Source organism: Gopherus flavomarginatus, chromosome 23 (assembly GCF_025201925.1).
Source record: "Gopherus flavomarginatus isolate rGopFla2 chromosome 23, rGopFla2.mat.asm, whole genome shotgun sequence".
Classification (NCBI taxonomy): Eukaryota; Metazoa; Chordata; order Testudines; family Testudinidae; genus Gopherus; species Gopherus flavomarginatus.
Genome location: NC_066639.1, coordinates 9,802,836 through 9,824,518, shown reverse-complemented (window position 1 = coordinate 9,824,518; position 21,683 = coordinate 9,802,836). Strand labels below are relative to the sequence as shown.

At 52.4% G+C, this 21,683-nt stretch overlaps 1 protein-coding gene and 1 non-coding gene across 2 annotated transcripts in view; one reads left to right on the top strand and one right to left on the bottom strand.

The window, feature by feature from the left end:
* LOC127039398 (zinc finger protein 501-like) overlaps positions 1-20,034 on the bottom strand; it is a 110,439-nt gene extending 90,405 nt beyond the window's left edge. The window contains exon 1 of the mRNA XM_050933103.1: positions 19,411-20,034. Coding sequence (XP_050789060.1) covers positions 19,411-19,434 — 24 coding nt within the window. The 5' untranslated portion in view covers positions 19,435-20,034. The remainder of the gene's footprint in view (positions 1-19,410) is intronic.
* Positions 14,234-14,315, top strand: TRNAS-GCU (transfer RNA serine (anticodon GCU)). Its single transcript has one exon. It is a non-coding gene; the product is annotated as a tRNA-Ser (tRNA).
* Positions 20,035-21,683: the final 1,649 nt, after the last annotated feature.

Here is a 21,683-nt window from a genome sequence, read left to right as displayed (position 1 = left end):
GATACCTACGTCCAGGCAATCGGGCTTCCAGGGGGAATTAGTGTTTTGAGGGGCCACAGATACCTAGGTCCAGGCTGGAGGGTTCCTGGGGAGCGGGGCTTAGGCAGTTTGTGAGGGGCACAGATACCTGTATCCAGGCTGGAGGGGTTCCTCAGCACTTAGGGATTGTGCGGGGCACAGATACCTCCGTCCATGCTGGAGGGTCCCTGGCGGGCTTAGCGGGTTCGTGGGGGGCACAGATACCTAAGTCCAGGCTGGAGGGGTCCAGGGGGGTCTTATTGGGTTCGGGGGGCACAGATACTTATCTCTAGGCTGTAGGGGTCCCTGGTGGGCTTAGGGGGTTTTGGGGGCCCCCAGATAAGTAAGTCCATGCTGTAGGCGTCCCTACAGGTGCTTATGGGTTCGTGGGGTGCACAGATACTTATGTCAAGGCTGGAGGGGTCCCGGGGGGGTTGGGGTTTCGTGGGGGCCACAGATACGAACCTCCAGGCTGTAGGAGTCCCAGGGGAGCTGTGGGGGTACAGATACCTACATCTAGGCTGGAGGGCTCCTGAGGGGTATAGGGGGTTTGTGGGGGGCACAGATACCTAAGTCCAGGCTGTCGGTGTCCCAGGGAGATTAGGCGGTTCACTGGGGGCTCAGATATATCCAGGCTGGATGTGTCCCAAGGAGGTTATGGGGTTCGTGGGGTGCTCAGACACCTGTGTCCAGGCTGTAGGGATCCCTGGGGCTTAGGGGGTTCGTGGGGGTCACAGATAGGTAAATCCAGGCTGAAGGGGTGGCTGGGGCATTTAGGGTGGTTGTGGGAGCACAGATACCTATGTCCAGGCTAAAGTGGTAATGGGGGTGTTTAGGGGATCGGGGCAGACACAGATACCTACGTCCAGGGTCTAGGGGTCCTGAGGTGATTGGGGGTAGAAGGGGGAACAGATGCCTACGTCCTAGCTGGAGGGGTCCTGGGTGGTTTAGGAGGTTTGTTGGAGTCACAGATACCTACGACCAGGCTGTGGGGGTTCCTGGAGCGTTAGGGGGTTTCTGGGGGTCACAGATACCTACGTGCAGACTGGAGGGGTCCGGAGGGCTTAGGAGATTTATGGGGGGCACAGATACCAACGTTCTGGCTGTAAAGGTCCCTGGGGGGTTTTGCGGGTTCGTGGGGTGCACAGATACCTACGTCCAGACTGTAGGGGTTCCCGTGAGGATTAGGGGGTTTATGGGGGGCACAGATACCAACGTTCTGGCTGTAGATGTTCCTGGGGCGCATAGAGGGGCTGTGGTCGCACATAACCCTACATCCAGGCTGTCGGGGTCCCGTGGGGGATTAGGGGGTTCGTGGGGAGCTTAGATACCTACGTCCAGGTTGTAGATGTCCTGGGAAGGATTAGGGAGTTTCTGGGGTGCACAAATACCTATCTCCAGGATGTAGGGGTCCCTGGGGGCCTTACGGGGTTCGTGAGGGGCAGAGATAACTATCTTCCATCTTTAGGGGTAGCTGGGGAGGCTTAGATGGTTTGTGGGGGGCCCAGATACCTATGTCCAGACTCGAGAGGTTCCTGGGGGGCTTATAGGGTTCGTGGGTGGCACAGATACCTACATCCAGGCTGTAGGGATCCCCAGGGGATTGGGGGTTGTGGGAGGCAGAGATACCTAGGTCCAAACTGGAGGGCTCCTTGGGGGTTTAGTGCATTTGTGGAGGTCACAGATACTTACGTCCAGGCTGTAGGGGTCCCGGGGAGCCTTAGGAGATCGTGGGGGGCACAGATACCTAACTTCAGGCTATAGGGGTCCCAGGGGTGCTTAGGAGGTGGGGGGGCGCAGATACCTATGTCCAGCCTGTAGGGGTCCCTTGGGAGGCTTAGGGGATTGTGGGATTAAAGATACCTACATCCTGACTGAAGGAGTCCTCAGGGGGTTCGTGTGGGTCAGAGATACCTACGTCCAGGCTGTAGGGGTCTTGGAAGGCTTAGGGGGTTTCTGGAGGTCACTGATACCTCCGTGCAGACTAGATGGATCCCGGGGGGATTAGGAGGTTTATGAGGTGCACAGATAACTTCCAGGCTATACAGGTCCCTGGGGGGCTTAGGGGCTTGTGGGGGGCACAGATACCTATGTCAAGGCTGGAGAGGTCCCTGGAGGGCTTAGCAGTTCATGGGGGCACAGATACCTACGTCCAGCTGAGCTTTTCCCTGGGGACAGCCTGCATGCAGCTGCGATCAGCTGTTTGCTGGGCAGTCTCCACTCAGCTGCTCCCCTCTCCCTGCTCCTGCAGGGGTTGAGTGAGTCCCCCCACAAACAGCCTCATGGGTCAGCGTGGGTGGGGGTGTGGGTCCAGAAGCAGCACAGCCCGTCCTGCACCCTGGGGCTGCCCCGCACCTCTCGGGCTGATGGCTCTGCCATGGCCTCCACGTGAATCACTGCTCCCAGACCGCCAAGCTCGGCTTCGGTCACTGCAGCATCGAGTGCCCCAGGGAGCCTGGCTAGGCTGGGGCTGGGGGCAGTGGTAGGTTGGGGGGAGGAGAAGCTCCAGATACTGGCAGGGGGCGGGGGGGAGAGAAGCCGAGCTGGAGTGGGGGAGGAGAAGCCCTGGACTGGGCTGGAGCCACGCTGGGGAGGGGGCGGGGGGGAGGAGAAGCCCCGGGCCCCTGCAGGAGCTGCAGTGGGGAGGGGGAGAAGTGCCAAGCTGGGGCAGGGGAGGAGAAGCCACGGAGGGTTGGGAGGCAGGGGGCGGGAGAAGCCCAGACCCCAGCAGGAGCTGCAGTGGAGGAGGGTTGAAGGGGGAGAGGAGCCACCCTGGGGCAGGGAGGAGAGGCCCTGGACCCTGGCAGAAGATGCGGGGCTGAAGTTCCCGGCTCGGGAGCTTTTTAACAGGTCTGTGCATTTCACCGTTTTATTTCTGTCTTATGCTTAAATTCAGTTCTTTGAGTAATAAGTTCTAAAATGACTCACCTCTCCTGGCTGCAGTAATTATCATTATTACTGTTATTACCGTATTGTACTGCTTCTCCTCCCCCTAGCCTCCCACCTCGAACCCTGAGCCTGGACGCAAGTACCTCCCATGACCCCTAAGTCCTCCAGGGATCTCTACAGCCTCTACGTAGGTGTCATGCTCTGTCCATTACCCTGCGTGGCCACACGGTGTCACTGTTGCTGCATGAGGGAAATGCTCTGTGCATTACCCTGTGTGGCCACACGGTGTCAATGTTGCTCCATGCAGGAAATGCTCTGTGCATTACCCTGCATGGCCACATGGTGTCACTGTTGCTCCATGAGGGAAATGCTCTGTGCATTACCGCGCATGGTCAAACGGTGTCATTGTTGCTCCATGAAGGAAAGGCTCTGTGCATTATCCTGCGTGGCCACAAGATGTCACTGTTGCTCTATGCGGGAAATGCTCTGGGCATTACTGTGATGGAGTAGGGATTGTCTGTGTGGGGGATGGGAGAACAGTGGGTGACTTAAGGTGAGGGACAGGACCTTAGCCTGTAACTCGAGCCAGGCAGTGGGGAGGAGGTCTTCATGGGATTCTACTTCCACCTTCCCCACCAGCTGCTCTGCTCTACCAGCCAACCTGTAGTCTGCTCCAACTGCTCCAACAAACTGCTCAGCTCACCTCACTCTACGGGCTACTCCAACCATCTCACAAACTGTTTCTCTCCATCAGCTGCTCTGCTCCACAATATAGCTTCAGACTCCCCCACTAGCTAGCACAGCTCTTCAGTGACTTCAGATCAACAATCTAGAAGTTCAATTCTTAAGAGAATCAAAAATCAGTTCTGCTATTCAACTGTCAAAACAGAAAAAGGTACAATTGGTGTTTCTGGCTCACCCAAGGAGCCCACTCCCTTTTCTAGCGAGTGCCACTCAGTTGATGGTGAGAATCCCTGTCTCAAAGCAGTTTCACAGTTCCTAATCCACACAATCAGGGTGACAACACTCCACATCTCATGCCCCAACAACAAATAAACTGGGGATACCACAGCGGCCAAAGCAGCCATCCCAGGCTGCCGTGGCTGTGTCAGGTGGAGTGGGTGTGCCTATGCAAACATGATCAGCCCCTGAAATTCTTTTCCACACTAGACATAATTCACCACCAGATGTCAGGGTAGAGTTCATTCTGCTTCTGCTTACATAGTTTGTGCCCCCCACAACCTCCTAATCCAACTGGGACCCATCTAGGCTGGATAAAGGTATCTGTGCTCCCTACAAACCTCTAAGCCCCCCAGGGAACCCACAAGCCCAGATGTAGGCATCTGTATGCCCCACAAACCCCCTAAGACCCAGAGGACCCCTCCAGCCTGTAGGTAGGTGTCTGTGACCCCCAGAGCCCCACAAAGACTCTCGGGACCCCTACAGCATGGATGTTTGTATCTGTGACCCCCACAAAGCACCTAAGCTACCCAGGGCCACCTACAATCGGGACGTAGGTATCTGTTCCCCACCCCCAACACAGCCAATCCCCCCCGGGACCCCTCCAGACTAGACATAGGTATCTCTGACCCCACTAATCCCCTAAGCCATGATGGGGCCCCTCCAGCACGGACATAAGTATATGTGCCCCCACAACCTTCCTAAGACCCCCGAAACCCCTCCAGTCTAGATGCAGGTATCTGTGCCCCCCACAGACTCCCTAGGCCACGATGGGACCCCTCCAGCCTCGACATAGTTATCTGAGATCCCCACAACCCCCCTAAACCCCCCAGAACCCCTCCAGCCTAGATGCAGGTATCTGTGCCTAACACGAACCCCTTAAGGCCCCCAGGACCCCTCTTGCCTGGATGAAGGTATCTGTGCCCCTCACAAACCCTTAAGCCCCCCCAGGATCCCTATAGCCTAGACGTAGGTATCTGTGAACCCTAACGAACACACTGATCCTCCTAGCGACCCCTACAGCATGGATGTAGGTATCTGTACCCCAAAATTCTCCAAAGCAACCCCGGGACCCCTACAGCCTCGAAATAGGTATCTCTGCTCCCCCACAACTCCCTAATACCCCCAGAACCCCTACAGCCTGGACATAGATATTTGTGACCTCCAGGAACCCCCTAAGCCCTCCCCAAGACTTCTCCAGCCTGGACATAGGTATCTCTGCCCCCCACAAGCCCCCTAAGACCCATAGAGCCCCCACCAGCCTGGTTGTAGCTATGTGTATGCCACACAAACCCCCTAAGCTCGCCAGGGCCCCCTCCAGCTGGGACGTAGGTATCTGCGCAACCACAACCCCTTAAGTCCCCCAGGGACCCCTCAAGACCATACATAGGTTTCTGTGCCCCTCACCAACTCCCTAAACCCCTAGGGATCACTACAGGCTGGACGTATGTATCTGTGCTCACCACAACCCCCTAAGCCATCCAGGGACCTCTAAAGCCCAGATGTAGATATTTGTGTCCCCCATGAAGCCCCTAATCCCCACTGGAATGCCTCCAGCCTAGACGTAGCTATCTGTGCCCCCCATGACCCCTAAGCCCCCCAGGGATCTCTAGAGCCTCTACGTAGGTGTGATGCTCTGTGCATTACCCTGCGTGGCCGCCCAGTGTCACTGTTGCTCCATGCGGGAAATACTCTGTGCAATACTCTGTGTGGCCACACAGTGTCACTGTATCTCCAGTCAAGAAATCGATACTGCCTCACCCTGTGTGTCCACAAGGTGTCACCGTTGCACCATGCAGCAAATGTTCTGTGCATTACCCTGTGTGGCCACATGGTGTCACTTATTAGAGGGGTAGCCGTGTTAGTCTGGATCTGTAAAAGCAGCAAAGAGTTCTGTGGCACCTTATAGACTAACAGACGTTTTGGAGCATGAGCTTTCGTGGGTGAATACCCACTTCGTCAGATGCATGTAGTGGAAAGTTCCAGAGGCAGGTATATATATGCAGGCAAGCTAGAGATAATGAGGCAGTTCAATCAGGGAGGATGAGGCCCTGTTCTAGAAGTTGAGGTGTGAAAACCAAGGCAGGAGAAACTGGTTTTGTAATTGGCAAGCCATTCACAGTCATTGTTTAATCCTGAGCTGATGGTGTCAAATTTGCAGATGAACTGAAGCTCATCGGTTTCTCTTTGAAGTCGGGTCCTGAAGTTTTTTTGCTGCAGGATGGCCACCTTAAGGTCTGCTATAGTGTGGCCAGGGAGGTTGAAGTGTTCTCCTACAGGTTTTTGTATATTGCCATTCCTGATATCTGATTTGTTTCCGTTTATCCTTTTCTGTAGCGACTGTCCAGTTTGGCCAATTTACATAGCAGAGGGGCATTGCTGGCATATGATTATATTACATTTGTGGACGTGCATGTGAATGAACCGGTGATGGCGTGGCTGATCTGGTTAGATCCTGTTATGGTGTCACTGATGTAGATATGTGGGCAGAGTTGGCACCGAGGTTTGTTGCATGGATTGGTTCCTGAGCTAGAGTTACTTTGGTGCGGTGTGCAGTTACTGGTGAGAATATGTTTCAGGTTGGCAGGTTGCCTGTGGGCGAGGACTGGCCTGCCACCGAAAGCCTGTGAAAGTGTGGGATCATTGTCCAGGGTGGGCTGTAGGTCCCTGATGATGCGTTGGAGAGGTTTTTGCTGGGGACTGTATGTGATGGCCAGTGGAGTCCTGTTGGTTTCTTTCTTGGGTTTGTCTTGCAGTAGGAGGCTTCTGGGTACACGTCTGGCTCTGTTGATCTGTTTCCTTATTTCCTCGTGTGAGTATTGTAGCTTTGAGAATGCTTGGTGGAGATTTTGTAGGTGTTAGTCTCTGTCTGAGGGGTTAGAGCAGATGCGGTTGTACCTCAGTGCTTGACTGTAGACAATGGATCGTGTGATATGCCCGGGATGGAAGCTGGAGGCATGAAGGTAGGCATAGTGGTAGGTAGGTTTTCAGTACAGGGTGATGGTAATGTGACCATCATTTATTTGCACCGTGGTGTCTATGAAGTGGACCTCCCGTATAGATTGGTCCAGGCTGAGGTTGATGGTGGGGTGGAAGCTGTTGAAATCATGGTGGAATTTTTCCAGAGACTCCTTCTCATGGGTCCAGATGATGAAGATGTCATCAATGTAGCGTAGGTAGAGAAGGGGCATGAGTGGACGAGAGCTGAGGAAGCGTTGTTCCAGGTCGGCCATAAAAATATTGGCATATTGTGGGGCCATGCAGGTGCCAATAGCTGTGCCACTGATCTGGAGATATATATTGTCATCAAATTTGAAATAGTTGTGTGTGAGGATAAAGGCACAGAGCTCAGCAGCCAGTTGTGCTGTGGCATCATCAGGGATACTGTTCCTGACAGCTTGTATTCCATCTATGTGTGGGATGTTCGTGTAGAGATCCTCTACATCCATGGTGGCTAGGATGTTGTTTTCTGGAAGGTCAACAATGCGTTGTAGTTTCCTCAGGAAATCAGTGGTGTCACAGAGATAGCTGGGAGTGCTGGTGGCATAGAGTCTGAGTTGAGAGTCCACATATCCAGACAGTCCTTCAGTGAGAGTGCCAATGCCCGAGATGATGAGGCGTCCAGGATTTCCGGGTTTGTGGATCTTGGGTAGTAGATAGAATAACCCTGGTAGGGGCTATAAGGGTATGTTGATTGTTCCGGTGTTAGTGTAGGGAATGTCCTGAGTAGATGGTGCAGTTTCTTAGTGTATTCCTCAGTGGGATCTGAGGGAAGTGGCCTGTAGAATTTGGTGTTGGAGAGTTGTCTGGCAGCCTCCTTTTGGTAGTCAGATCTGTTCATGATGACAACAGCACCTCCTTTGTCAGCCTCTTTGATGATAATGTCTGGGTGGTTTCTGAGGCTGTGGATGGCATTGCGTTCTGCACGACTTAGGTTATGAGGCAAGCGATATTGTTTTTCCACAATTTCTGCCTGTGCACGTCGGCGGAAGCATTCAACGTAGAGGTCCAGACTGTCATTTTGACCCTCAAAAAAATCTGTGTGGGTATTCACCCACGAAAGCTCATGCTCCAAAACGTCTGTTAGTCCATAAGGTGCCACAGGACTCTTTGCTGCTTTTAAAGATCCAGGCTAACACGGCTACCCTTCTGATACAGTGTCACTGTTGCTCCATGCAGGAAATACTCTGTGCATTACCCTGCATGGCCACACGGTGTCCCTGTTGCTCCATGCGGGAAATGATCTGTCCATTACCCTGAATGGCCACACTGTGTCACTGTTGCTCTATGGGAAATGCTCTGAGCATTACCCTGCGTGGCCACATGGTGACACTGTTGCTCCATGCGGGAAATGCTCTCTGCATTACCCTGAATGGCCACACGGTGTCACTGTTGCTCTATGGGAAATGCTCTGAGCATTACCCAGTGTGGCCACATGGTGACACTGTTGTTCCATGGGAAATGCTCTGTGCATTACCCTGCGTGGCCACACGGTGTCACTGTTGCTCCATGGGAAATGCTCTGTGCATTACCCTGCGTGGCCACACGGTGTCACTGTTGCTCCATGCGGGAAATGCTCTGTGCATTACCCTACGTGGCCACACGGTGTCACTGTTGCTCCATGAGGGAAATGCTCTGTGCATTACGGCGATGGAGTAGGGACTGTCTGTGTGGGGGATGGGAGAGCAGGGGGTGACTTTAGGACCGGACACGTGCTCTGCCTGTACCTGAGCTAGGCAGGTGGGAGAGGGTCAGCAACTTTGCCCGGGAAGCAAGACACAGGAAGGGGCTGGCTGGAGGGAGTTGGGTTAGTTCAGTTTCGGTTTTGGGCTGGGTGGTTGGAATTCAGGGAATCCCAAACTGGGAACTATGTTTCCCGAACCCCCAGAAGGACTCGATTGCGGGGTCCTGCTTATGTCTCCAAACTCTGCTGTATCCTTCACTCCCGTTGTCCAATAAACCTTCTGATTTACTGGCTGGCTGAGAGTCACTGTGAATCCCAGGAAGAGGGGTGCCGGACCGGACTCCCCCACACTCCGTGACAGACCCTAAGCCCCTCCGGGACCCCTGCAGCCTGGACGTAGGTATCTGTGCCCCCCACCAAACACCTAAGACCCCTGGAGACCCCTCCAGCCTGAACTTAGGTATCTGTGCCCCCCACAACCTCCCAAAGCCCCTCAGGGACCTATACAGCCAGGACATTGGTATCTGTGCCCCATATAGACTTCAGAAGCCCCTGGGACACTCCGGTGTGCATGTAGGTTATGTGCCCCTCAGAAACCCCCTAGCCCCCCAGGAACCCCTACAGCCTGGATGTAGGTATTTGTACCCCCACAACACCCCAACCCCCCCGGGACATCTACAATCTGGACGTAGATATCTGTGCCCCTCACAAAACCTCTAACCCGCCCCAGGGACCGATACAGCCTGGACATAGGTATCTGTGCCCACCCGAACCCCTAAGACCCCCTGCTACCCCTACAGTCTGGACATAGGTATCTTGGGCTACCAAAAATCCCCTAAGACTCCCAGGATGCCTCCAGCCTGGACGTAGGTATCTGTGACCCCCACTAACCCCCTAAGCCCCCCTGGTACCACTACAGCCTGGATTTAGGAATATGTGCCCCCCACGAACCCCCTAAGGCCCCTTGGGACCCCTAAAGCCTGGAGATTGGTATCTGTGTCCCCCTCAAAACTCTCTAAGCCCCCCCGGGAACCCTACGGCCTGGACGTAGGTATCTGTGCACTCCAAGGCCCCTAAGATCCCTCGTACCCCTACAGCCTGGATGTAGGTGTGACGGTGCTGCCCGTGGGAGACAGCTGAGGTCACTCAATCAGGTTGAACTGCAAACAAAACAGGGCAGACAAATCCCAAACACTGCTGGTTATTTCAATACTTAGATTTACCAAGCTAGCACAAAACAGCTTCTGTAGTACCTCACTGGTTACTTAGAAGTTTAAACCACGCAGTTCCCTTAAAGTACCCAGCCTCAGGCCTCCGTCCAGACACACCTGTCAGATATGATGATGATTTCTGAAAATCTTACTTCATCACATAAAAAAAAAGATTCTACCAATCCCAAAGGATCAGCCACACACCCAGGTTCAATTATAACTTAGATCTTACCTAAAATACATGCTATAGCCAATTGTTATTAACTAAGCTAAAATTTATTAGAAAAGAAAAGAGAGAGAGTGTTGGTTAAAAGATTAATAGACATATAGACTTGAATTCAATTCTTGAGGTTTAGATACATAGTAGAGGTGAGCTTGTAGTTGCCAAAAGTCCTTTTAGAAATAGTCCATAGGTTATAGTCCAATTTCCATATTCAGGGTGGCTCCAGTCAATGACTGGGGATCTCAATCCTTGTGGCTTAAGGTTTCCCCCTCTTGAAACCCAAAGCAGATCTGAGATGAAGAAGGATCGTGTCCCAGGCTTTTTATACATTTCCAGCAGCCTTTCGGCCTGAGAAAACAATAGGCTTAACTCTCCTTCCAAACATCCTCGCAATTAGTACAGGGTAATTTATCCATCAAACAGTTCAAATACAGGTTACCACAACCTTCAAAGAGACACAGAGAAAATAATACTATTTCACTCAAGTATCATCATAAATGTTAATATTCCTTTTTTGCTCCTTGAATTAAAACTATAGCAACAGACAAGACTTGTTTGCTTACATCACAAGACCTGAGCAAACATCTCCCCTTCTACCTCTAACACTGCAGACTTGCATTTCAAAGCTCTGTTCATTTACATATCTTGCTAACCAGTTCTTAAGGTTCACCCATGGGTCAGGTCAGTCAGTGAGGTGAGTTAATTAACTCTTTCTGGCCCTGTCACCTTTCAATGAGATATTAGATTATACTTATAAAGTCACAGTCGCGGTGAGTCGACTGCTGCAGCTCCCCATAGACTCTGCCTGCGTCTCTCACCAAGCTGGAGCACAGCCATCGAGGGGAGAGCACTTGATGTGTTACATCTACACTAGACACGATATATCGACCCCCGCTGGATCGATCGCTGCCCACCGATTCGGCAGGTGGTATAGACATATCCAGAGTATCTGGTGATTGGAGCTGGATCCCGGAGGGGGACACATTGAAGGAACTCAGGGGTTAAGATGCCTCTATTGTCAACTGTCAGGGCTGCTGTGGCTCAGAGGAGGGTGCTTGACTGCCTAGCAGGCTTAGGTGCCGCAAGCCTGGGAGGTGGGAGAAGTGAAGCGGCCACGGTGTGCTCGGGATGCTCGTGCTCGGAGCAGGGGTGAGCTCGGGCAAGGGAGGTGCCACAGAGCAGAGCGGGGGAGTTGCCACAAGATGGACGCCTCAGGGTAGAGGAGGGGAGCTGCCATGGGTGGGGCGCCTTAGGGCGGGGGCGCAGGGGGGGACGGCGCAAGGTGGAAGTTTCGCCTAGGGCGTGAAACATCCTTGCACCGGCCCTGCCCTATGCCCTACCTGAAGCCAGCCCTGCACCCCCTGCCCTGCCCGCACCAGCCGCATCCTCCCTGCCCTGCCTGAAGCCAGCCCTGCAGCCAGTTCCTGACACACCCCCTGCCCTGTCTCCAGCCAACTCCTGCCGCACCCCCCTATGGCCCTGCCCAAAGCCAGCCAGTCCCCACACCTTTCAAGCCTGCACCAGCCCTGCATCCCCTGTCTGCAGCCAGCCTTGCACCCCCTGCCCTGTCTCCGGCCAACCCCTGATGCACCCCCCTGCCTGAAGCCAGCCAGCCCCGCATCCCTTGCCCTGCCTGCAGCCAGACCCTACCTCCAGCCAACCCCATGTCCACTGGTGCCCTTCAGTTCCCAGGGCAGTAACCCTGCACATCTGCTTCAATGAGGGGGGCAGGGAGCAGTTGGGACCCACACGTGCACACCCTAGGGTGACCAGACAGCAAGTGTGAAAAGTCGGCACGGGGGTGGGGGGTAATAGGATCCTAGATAAGAAAAAGACCCCAAAATTCGGACTGTCCCTATAAAATCAGGACATCTGGTCAGCCTAGCACACCTCCAGGTTTCCTGAGTTCTATTGCTGGGTTTCCTATTGGTTCCACTGCTGGTTGTTTTCCTTTTCCTTGGGGACTTTGGGCACGAAAACTGGAGACAGTACAAAGGTTGTATAAAGGTAAAATTAAATAGGTTGCAGAGGAGTTTTTTTTAAACTTAGGCTTTTGTTGTTAAAAATTTTGTCGCTCGGGGGTGAGAAAAAACACTCCCCGAATGCCAAAATTTGAGCCATGCAAAGCAGCAGTGTGAACAGCACTTTGTAGGTGGAGCTGTGCTCCCGGTGACGAAGCTCCTGCCCCTCGTTGGAGGTGGTTTGGTTTTGTTGCCGGGGAAGCTCTCTCCCAGCGATAAGGACGGCCACACAGCGCACCTTACAATGGCACGGTTAGAGTGGCACAGCTGTACCGTGGTAAGGTGCGTGGTGTAGACACAGCCTCAGAGCTGGGGGAAAGCCGAAAGGCACTGAGGAGCACAGGGTTCAGACAGAGACATCCGTTAGGATTGGAACTATTCACAGGGATTCTCTACAGCCTAGTAAGGAGGAGAGGATGGAAGATGATAATGTACAGGTAGGATCTGATCAGAAACAGTGAAATGAAAGAGTCTCCCTCAATTACATCACATAATAGCAGACAGCTAAAATGGGAAACATTTTATAAATACTTAAATACAAACGCTAGATGTCTAAGTACTAAGATGGGTGAATTTGAGTGCCTGGTACTGAGTGACGATATTGATAGAATAGGCATCACAGAAACTCCTGCACCCCCTCCTGCGCCCATGTGGGGACACTGACCTGTGTGCATGGAGCAGCTGGCATTGCTGCCCCCCACTCCTCCCTGGAACGCTGCTCCTCCAGGCACCCCTAGGGGCTGTGGGATGTGGGGGCAAGAAGCGAGATCATCCGAGCTCCCTGCACCCAGGTCACTTTCCTCAGCTGGGCTGCATAAGGGGAGGGCAGAGAGCAGCAGCTTCTGATGCTCCTCTCACAGCACGGCCCAGGTGGGGAAAGTGACCAGGACGCATGGAGCACATAGTGCTGCTCCTCGCACCCCCCAACCCTCTATGGCCCCATGGAGGAGCATTGGGGCAGGGGAGAGCAGTGAGCACCTTTGCACTGCCACACGGTGCCCTTTGACCCCATGGAGCCCTGGGCAGCTGCCAGGGGGACCCACCCCTAAGGCCGGCCAGGCTTCCCAGAATGAGCAGCAGAAAACATAGAGACTGGCCACACACTGAGCAGTAGTAGCCTGTGCGGCTCGTAATGGAGGCTCGGGGGGGAGGGGACTCAGCCTCCCCAAACCTTGCATTGCCAAGGGGACAGTGGGGCCCATAACCAGGGGCCCTGGCCAAATTAGGTCCCCCTGGAAAAGTCTCCTCTATGTCAGCCTCAGGGCTGAAGGAGCTCCCACTCCCTGCTATGGCCCAGGGGCTGCAGCAGGGGCACAGAGCTTCTGTGATCTTGGGACCGCAGCGGGGCAGAGGTAAAGGAGTGACAGGGTGGGGCCAGTGGAGGAAGGCGTGGAAGGGGGCGGAGCCACAGACAGAAGGAGGGGCCATGGTTCTGGTGCTGGGGCCTCCACACTTGTTCCCCTTTCCCTGGGCTTGGGCATCACTAGCCCCTGCTTAGTGAGTAAGGGTCAGTGGACCCCAAAGTGTGGGGCGTGATTTCTAGGGGTACACAGAGGAACATTCATGGGGGCACCTCAGGGCCTGAGCCAGCCCCTATGGAGGGCAGGGAGGAAGCACCACTCAGCCCCACTCTGTCCAAGCTCTTCCCCAACCCCACCCTCAGCCTGAGACTCTGGCTTCCAGCCCGGCATCGACCCCTTTACCCCTGTCCGCACCCCTCTCCCCAGCAAGCAACAGCCCCACTCTCAGCCCCGGTTCTTGATCGCGGCTTCCGAGGGGCCACAGCCATGGCTAAGAGGGCACAATGTGAAATGTTTGGGGACCACTGGTTTAAGGTGACATCCTCAATCACTTCTCTGCAGTCCAATAAAAGCTATTCCTCACCCACCTATCCCTCCATCAGGACGGACTAGGTATGTTCTGCTGCCCTTCACTCATACAGGAAGGAGAATAACATTTTATTCCACTCAATCCTAAAGCGATTTGTAACCCACCACCATCCCAAACTGGTCATTTTGGGGAAGTGGCCCCATCATGCTGCATAGCTAGGCAGAGTAGGTGTGTCTATGCAAACACGGTCTGTTCCTGAAGTCTTTCCCCAGCTCCTCACTAGATGTGAAGGGGGAGCTCAGTCAGACCCTGCTTATGCTTAGTATTTAAAAACTCCATATTGTCCTTATCTCTGCCAGCCTTAGATTTCTCTTCCTGGGCCTTTTTTGACAGTTTAGGTGAGGTGACCGAGTGGTTAAGGTGATGGATTGCTAATCCATTATGCTCTACACGCATGGGTTCAAATCCCATCCTCATCGGATGCATTTAGTCTTCACCCCTCCTTCATAGACAACCATCTCCCCCTTTGGCACAATAACAGCTCTAGCAATGTTGCTTCTTGCAAACAAAAACCTTCTCAGAATCTCAGCCCCTTCCCTTGCTTCAAATACAAAGTGTAAATCTCAGATTTCTAAAAAATTCTCTAGTCCTGTATTTCTTAGTTTTTATCTCAAAAGGGAACATCCTCATAATCTCCCCCAAACACCCTGGGACCTTCCCAAATAATTAAAATACCCCCATCCTGAGCAAGACCAAAACAGTGAACCAGAGCTAGTGTCTGGGATAGGCTGTTCTGAAAGAGGTAACTCAAAAACATTTTTTCTCCACTTCCTTTGGCAAAGTCTGACTCAGAAAAGAAAATTCCCCAAACTGAAAAGTTTTGCTGAAAAATCAGTACTAGTCTGTTTGGAGACTTTGATTTGAATGTATTATTATTATTCTCTTCTGATTTATTTCAGTTCAGTGTTTGTCCTCCAGATGTGTTTCCAGGTGTTGAGTTGTGGGGGAGAGAGGCCAAGTCATGATGTCTCTTCCCCTCTTTCAAAGTTTCTTCCAACTTGCTAGGAAATACCTTTGCTATGATGTGAGTCAAGCAGTGTCCATTGTCGCTGTGCTATCTCGGAGAAGTCTGCATTGTACACGGTTCCTGGGATAGTATTTGGGAGTGTGGATCCCTTTAATGGGCCAGCAGCGAGTCTGGCTCCTCCATTGTCGCACCTGAAATGCTGGTGGTGGGCATTTCCCAACCTCATAACATATCTCAGTAATGCACACACAGCAAACTTCATAACTCCCCAACCAATGCTACACACACAGTCCAACACAATATTAATGTTCAACAGATCAAGACTTTTGAAATGATACCTCACCAGGCAGACTTTGTACAAACCGTATCATTATTATATGAGAGTGGTGAATATGGGGCTTCCAGGTGCTGCTTTGAGCACAGTGTGCCACACCTGAGCTGACTTTGCAATGGAGAGAGTCCATCTCTCCTGGGATAAAGATGACAGCATGGCCGGCCTGGGTCATCTGACTTGGGCCCATGGAGCTACAGGTGAGGGGCTAAAAACTGTGGTGCGGATATTTGTGTTCACACTGAAGCCTGGGTTGAGAAACCCTCACCCTTCCTGGGGTTCAGAGGTTGGGCTCAAGCCCCTATGTCTGCACTGTAATTTTATCGTCTTGCAGCCCAAGCCCCACAAGCCTGAGTCAGCTGGCCGGGCTTTGAGACAGGTGCCCTGGGTGTGTTAATCGCAGTGTAGACATAACATTAGGCTACATCTCCAGTGCAATGAAACACCCACGGCTGGCCCAGGTCACATTAATCAGGGTCATGCGGCTTGGTCTATAGTAAAGTTGCAGTGTCCGTGTCTCGGCTCAGGCTGAGTCCCCTGCTCTAGGAGCCCAGAAGGTCAGGAGGGAGTTTAGCAAGTGGAAATGGTAAAACTGCATTGAGGGGACTGGACCACTGACCTACCAGCTCTTAACACCCAAACTTTCGGTAACTCTGTTAGCAGTGCCTGTGAGTGTAATTTAAACCATAATAAAAACCACACTGGGCTAGTCCAAAGGTCTGTCTAGCTCTGAATCTTGTTTTCTGACAGTCGCCAACACCTGGTGCCTCAAAAGCCACTCAACCAAGCACCACTACGAGTTGAACCCAGGATCTCCTGTTTACCAAACAGGTGCTGTAATCAGCTAAGCTATGGTGCCTGCTGTTACTTAAAGCATCGTGTCTGCCCACACCTGACTCCGCCAATCCCCAGTGAGCCCTGTTTGCTCGTGTTTGGATTCTGTAAAGCAGAGGAGCAGGGGAAGGTTTACTCCCAAGGTGTGTGAGTGATTATTTGGACAGGTCTACACTACAAAATTAGGTCGGTGTAACCACATTACTTAGATGTATAAAAAATTTACACTCCCCCAAGCAATGCAGTTATAGCAAACTAATGCCGGTGTAGCTAGCAGCTCAGCCGTCAGAACGTTCTGGAGCTATGAAAGGGGAGGGGCCCAGCCTCTAGCAGGAATGCAGGGCCGGCGAGTTCACAGCAGGCATTGTGGGATACTGCAGGAGGCCAGTTATGGTGATATAATGAACAGCAGCATTTACACTGACAATTTGTTGCTTTAAGTTTGCTGCAAAAAGCTCTAGGCCTCTCATCAAGGTGGTTTTATTTTGTCACCAAAACAGGGCAGTTTTGTGGCCAGACGTGGCATTGCAGTGTGTGCCGCAGCCAAAAGCTGGTGACCAAGGGAGCGTTGTGTGTTTTTCACACACCTGAGCAATATAATGATGCTAAAATAACTTTGTAATGTGAATCTTTGGCCAGGTCTGCACACACACAGCTTGCAAGAAAAATGTCACCTGCAGAATCCAAACACATGCAAAGCTTGTCAGGCCCTGGTGGGGATGGCAGGGAGTCAGGTGTGAGCAGACAATATCCCTTAGCCACAGGCCAGCACCATGGCTTAGATGGCTAAAGCACCTGCCTTGTAAACAGGCGACCCTGGGTTCAACTCCCAGTCGTGCCTTGTTGAGTAGCTCTTAGCGCACCTGGTATTGGCTACAGCCAGAGGATAGAACTAGATGGACCTTCAGTCCAGTGTGGCTGTTCTTATGGTTTAAATTATGCTCACAGGCACTGATAATAGAGTTACTGAAAGTTTGGGAGTTAAGAGCTGATAGATCAGTGTTCCAGCCCGTCACAGATGACCCCCTCCCTCTGGGACGGGGCAGGTCTGAGCTCTCACACCAAAAGGCTCATTGTGGCTGCCAGAATCTGTGGTCAGCTCATTTAGTTTACACCAAGGGTTGAGTCCTGCTTTGTGCACCATGTGTGAGAATGTAAAAGCAGCAAAGAATCCTGTGGCACCTTATAGATGAACAGACGGTTTGGAGCATGAGCTTTCGTGGGTGAATACCCACTTCTTCAGATGCATGTAATGGAAATATCCAGGGGCAGGTATACATATGTGTGCTAGCAAGCAAGCTAGAGATAACGAGGTCAGTTCAATCAGGGAGGATGAGGCCCTGTTCTAGCAGTTGAGATGTGAAAACCAAGAGAGGAGAAACTGGTTCTGTAATTGGCAAGCCATTCACAGTCTTTGTTCAATCCTGAGCTGATGGTGTCAAATTTGCAGATGAACTGAAGCTCAGCAGTTTCTCTTTGAAGTCTGGTCCTGAAGTTTTTTTGCTGCAGGATGGCCACCTTAAGGTCTGCTATAGTGTGGCCAGGGAGGTTGAAGTGCTCTCCTACAGGTTTTTTTGTATATTGCCATTCCTAATGTCTGATTTGTGTCCATTTATCCTTTTCCGTAGAGACTCTCCAGTTTGGCCGATGTACATAGCAGAGGGGCATTGCTGGCATATGATGGCATATATTACATTGGTGGATGTGCAGGTGAATGAACCAGTGATGGTGTGGCTGATCTGGTTAGGTCCTGTGATGGTGTCGCTGGTGTAGATATGTGGGCAGAGTTGGCATCGAGGTTGTTGCATGGATTGGTTCCTGAGCAAGAGTTATTATGGTGTGGTGTGCAGTTACGGGTGAGAATATGTTTCAGGTTGGCAGGTTGTCTGTGGGCAAGGATTGGCCTGCCACCGAAAGCCTGTGAAAGTGTGGGATCATTGTCCAGGATGGGTTGTAGATCCTTGATGATGCATTGGAGGGGTTTTAGCTGGGGGCTGTATGTGATGGCCAGTGGAGTCCTGTTGGTTTCTCTCTTGGGTTTGTCTTGCAGTAGGAGGCTTCTGGGTACACGTCTGGCTCTGTTGATCAGGACTCCACTGGCCATGGATGAGTAGCATGGGGTAGTAGTCAGAAGGCCAGATAATCCTCGACAATGCCTCTGTAACATCTCTGATACGGGCCCCTGGCAGGCAGCATACCTTCCGGGATGAACGGTCAGGGTGACAGATGGGTGTCTCCGTCCCCCTCAGCAGAGAGTCTCCAACTCCAACTTATGAAAGTCTGTGATGGATTGTGTGCAGTAGGCTCAGTGTCTGAGCGCAGGCCAGGGCAGGCAGCCTCTGTTCCCTACATCGGCCCTACCCCCACATTTTGCTTTAGCAAAGAGACTGTGTTAGCATTTGTGCTACTGCACCTGTGCTCTGCTCCCAAAGTGTTCTGTAGTGGGGAGCGCTGAGCGCTGGTCTATGGGTCACGGGCCTATCGGGGTGTCGCTGAAACAGGGCAAAGCTGAGGGTGCACTGTGAACCTTAACTCTTCATTTCCCCTTCTAAGAACCGAGGGGACGGGAATCCTTACCCAGCAAGGTCACGTTCTTATAGTTCTCCTGCATGACGTCTCTGTAAAGGGCTCTCTGAGCGGGGTCCAGCACAGCCCCCTCTTCACTGGTGAAATACACAGCCACCTCCTTGAAAGTCACCGGCCCCTGAAAGAGCAAGAACCCCCAACTCTGCATCTGCTGCCCAGTGACAACCCCACCGGTCACAGGGGAGAGGGCAATCACATGGAAGCTCTGGGAGGCAGGATCACACTCCCTCCCCATCAGAGCAGCCAGGAGGCATCAGGGGGAGGGAAGAGAGAGAGAGAGCCCCTCGCCCCTTCTAACAGACAGAGATGGGAGGGGTCTTCACATTCAACACTCACCTACCTGCCAGAAGCTGATACAGGAGATGGAGCCCCCAGCAGGGTCCAGGGACAGCCCCCTGGCAGCAATCCCAACACCCTCCCCAGTGCCAGCACTTGGATGGGATGGGCTGTCCTGTCCTCCTCGGGCCTCACTGGGGGTTGCCCTCTGGCTAGTAGGTTCAGACTCCAGTATTGGAGGCTGGCACATTTCCCCAGCCCAGTCTGGGGGTGTGTGTTTCCTCTTGACTAATTAGAGAATTTCCACCCACAAACCCCATGGGTCTGTTGCTAGAATCTAGGCCCCACCGTAAACAAATCCCAGCTGGTTTGTCACCCCCTCTCCCCCTCCCTTTCTCCACCCTGGGCATTTCCTGCCCCCTCCCAGCTCCTGACCACCCCAGAAGCACCCACCTCCTATGTCTTTACTGCCCTTCTCCCGCCAATAGGGGCCCACCAGCAACTCCCCGATAATCCCTACCTGAGCTGGCTCCACGGCAGCCATTTCACTTCCCTGGAAGGATGGGATGTAACGCTGCAGCCTGTCAGGGCAAGAAGGGGACGTGTCAGAACAGGACAGTCACGTCACATCACAGTTCCCCCCGGCTCTTTCCTCACAGATGGATGTTCTCGACTCTATCATGCAAACAACAGAAATATTCAAAACACAATTAGTAATTGGGGGGGGGGGCTTTAACTACCCAGACACCTGTTAGAAAAGGAATTATTGGGGACACCTGTTTGCTTCAGAAGATGGACGTAATAACTAGGGGGACAGGCATTTCTGGGTTGATTCTGACTAACAGGCAGGAGTTCGTTAGCAAACAGAAGGTGGAAAGTAGGGTTACCATATTTGAACTTTCAAAAAAGAGGACACTTCATGTGGGGGAGCTCCACCCTCTATCCACTCCCTCCCCCTGACTGCCACCCACAGAATCCCCAACCCATCCAACCCCCGCTGCTCCTTGTTCCCTGATCACCCCCTCCCGGGACTCCTGCCCCTAACCATCCCCCGGGACCCCACCCTCTATCTAAGCTTCCCTTCTCCTTGTCCCTGACTGTCCCCTCCTAACTATTCCCCTAGGACTCCATCCCCTACCTGTTCCCTGACTGCCCCACCCCCTATCCACACCCCCGCCCCCTGACAGCCCCCCGGGACTCCCACGCCTATCCAATCACTCCCTGTCCCCTGATTGCTCCCCGAACCCCCGACCCATCTAACCCCCCTGCTCCCTACCCCATGACTGCCCTGACCCCTCTTCACACCCCTGCCCCCTGACAGGCCCTCCCCCAGAACCCCCGACTCATCTAACCCCCCTTCTCCCTCTACCCTGAGGCTGCAGAGGAGGGCGGGGGAGCCAGGGAGAAGGGGAGAGGCTCTGGCTGCCGGAGGGGAGGGGCCCGGCCTCTCTGTCAGCAGCGCCACGCTCTGCATGGGGAGGGAAATCCCAGACCTTTTGAATTTTACAAATTCCCCCCTGGACTTTATAACCCAAAAAGCCGGACATGTTCGAGAGAATCCGGAAGTATGGTAACCCTAGTGGAAAGCAATATGGGCAAAATCGTTCATGAAATGATGATTTCGTGATTCTAAGAGAAGGAAGGCGTTACAGCAGGAAAATAAGGACAACGGACTTCAAAAAGGCAGACTTCAATGAACTCTGAAAACTAGTATATGAGTGTGACATTTCCCTCAATATTCTCTACGAAATGAATATGTGATAACAGAGATGTACTTTGTGCAAGGTGGGTTCTGTCAAATATCATTGGAAAGGTTATAATTTACTGACGTGCATCCGACGAAGTGGGTACTCACCCACGAAAGCTCATGCTCCAATACGTCTGTTAGTCTATAAGGTGCCACAGGACTCTTTGCTGAATTTACTGACTGTGATTATCCAATTTGTGTGCACATATCATTTCTGTATCTGAAGCTGGGAATATTGACTATGTATTTGTATTTCAACTATGCTACTTTGGGTGACGCCCATTGCTAACATTTCAGGTACAACAATGGAAAAGCCAAACAGGGCGGATGGGCCATCAGCGAAGACAATGGACTGTGAAAAGGCTCCATACTGCCAATGACTCCTGGACGCTGTGATACTACAGAGTCAGGTGGTCTTGTCACCGGATACTCAACATTACCTGGGACTTCTTGTAACTTTCCACTGGAAGGGAAGGGGGATCAAGTTTGGGAAACAAAGGATTTCCACCTTACGTAAATCCTATTTAAGGGTAGGAAGGCAAATGAGATTCCTCTTCTCCATGGCCTGTCTGCCCAAGAAGAAAGACTGCTAAAGCCACCTGAAGAGAAAGCGGGGGGAGGGGGGGAGTCCAGACTGAGACAGGGGTCCAGTCTGAAAAGAAATGTAACTGGAACTCTGAACCAGAGACACTTTGCAACCTGCCTGAATAAGATTTAGAGTAAGAAATTACATTGTCAAGTATCAAGGAGGGGTAGCCATGTTAGTCTGGATCTGTAAAAAACGACAAAGAGTCCTGTCGCACCTAATAGACTAATAGATGTATTGGAGCATAAGCTTTCGTGGGTGAATACCCACTTCGTCAGATGAACATAGTGGAAATTTCCAAGAATCAGGCTAGAGATAAGGAGGTTAGTTCAATCAGGGAGGATGAGATCCTCTTCTAGCAGAGGAGGTGTGAAAACCAAGGGAGAAGAAACTGCTCTTGTAGTTGGCAAGCCATTCACGGTCTTTGTTTAATCCTGAGCTGATGGAGTCAAATTTGCAA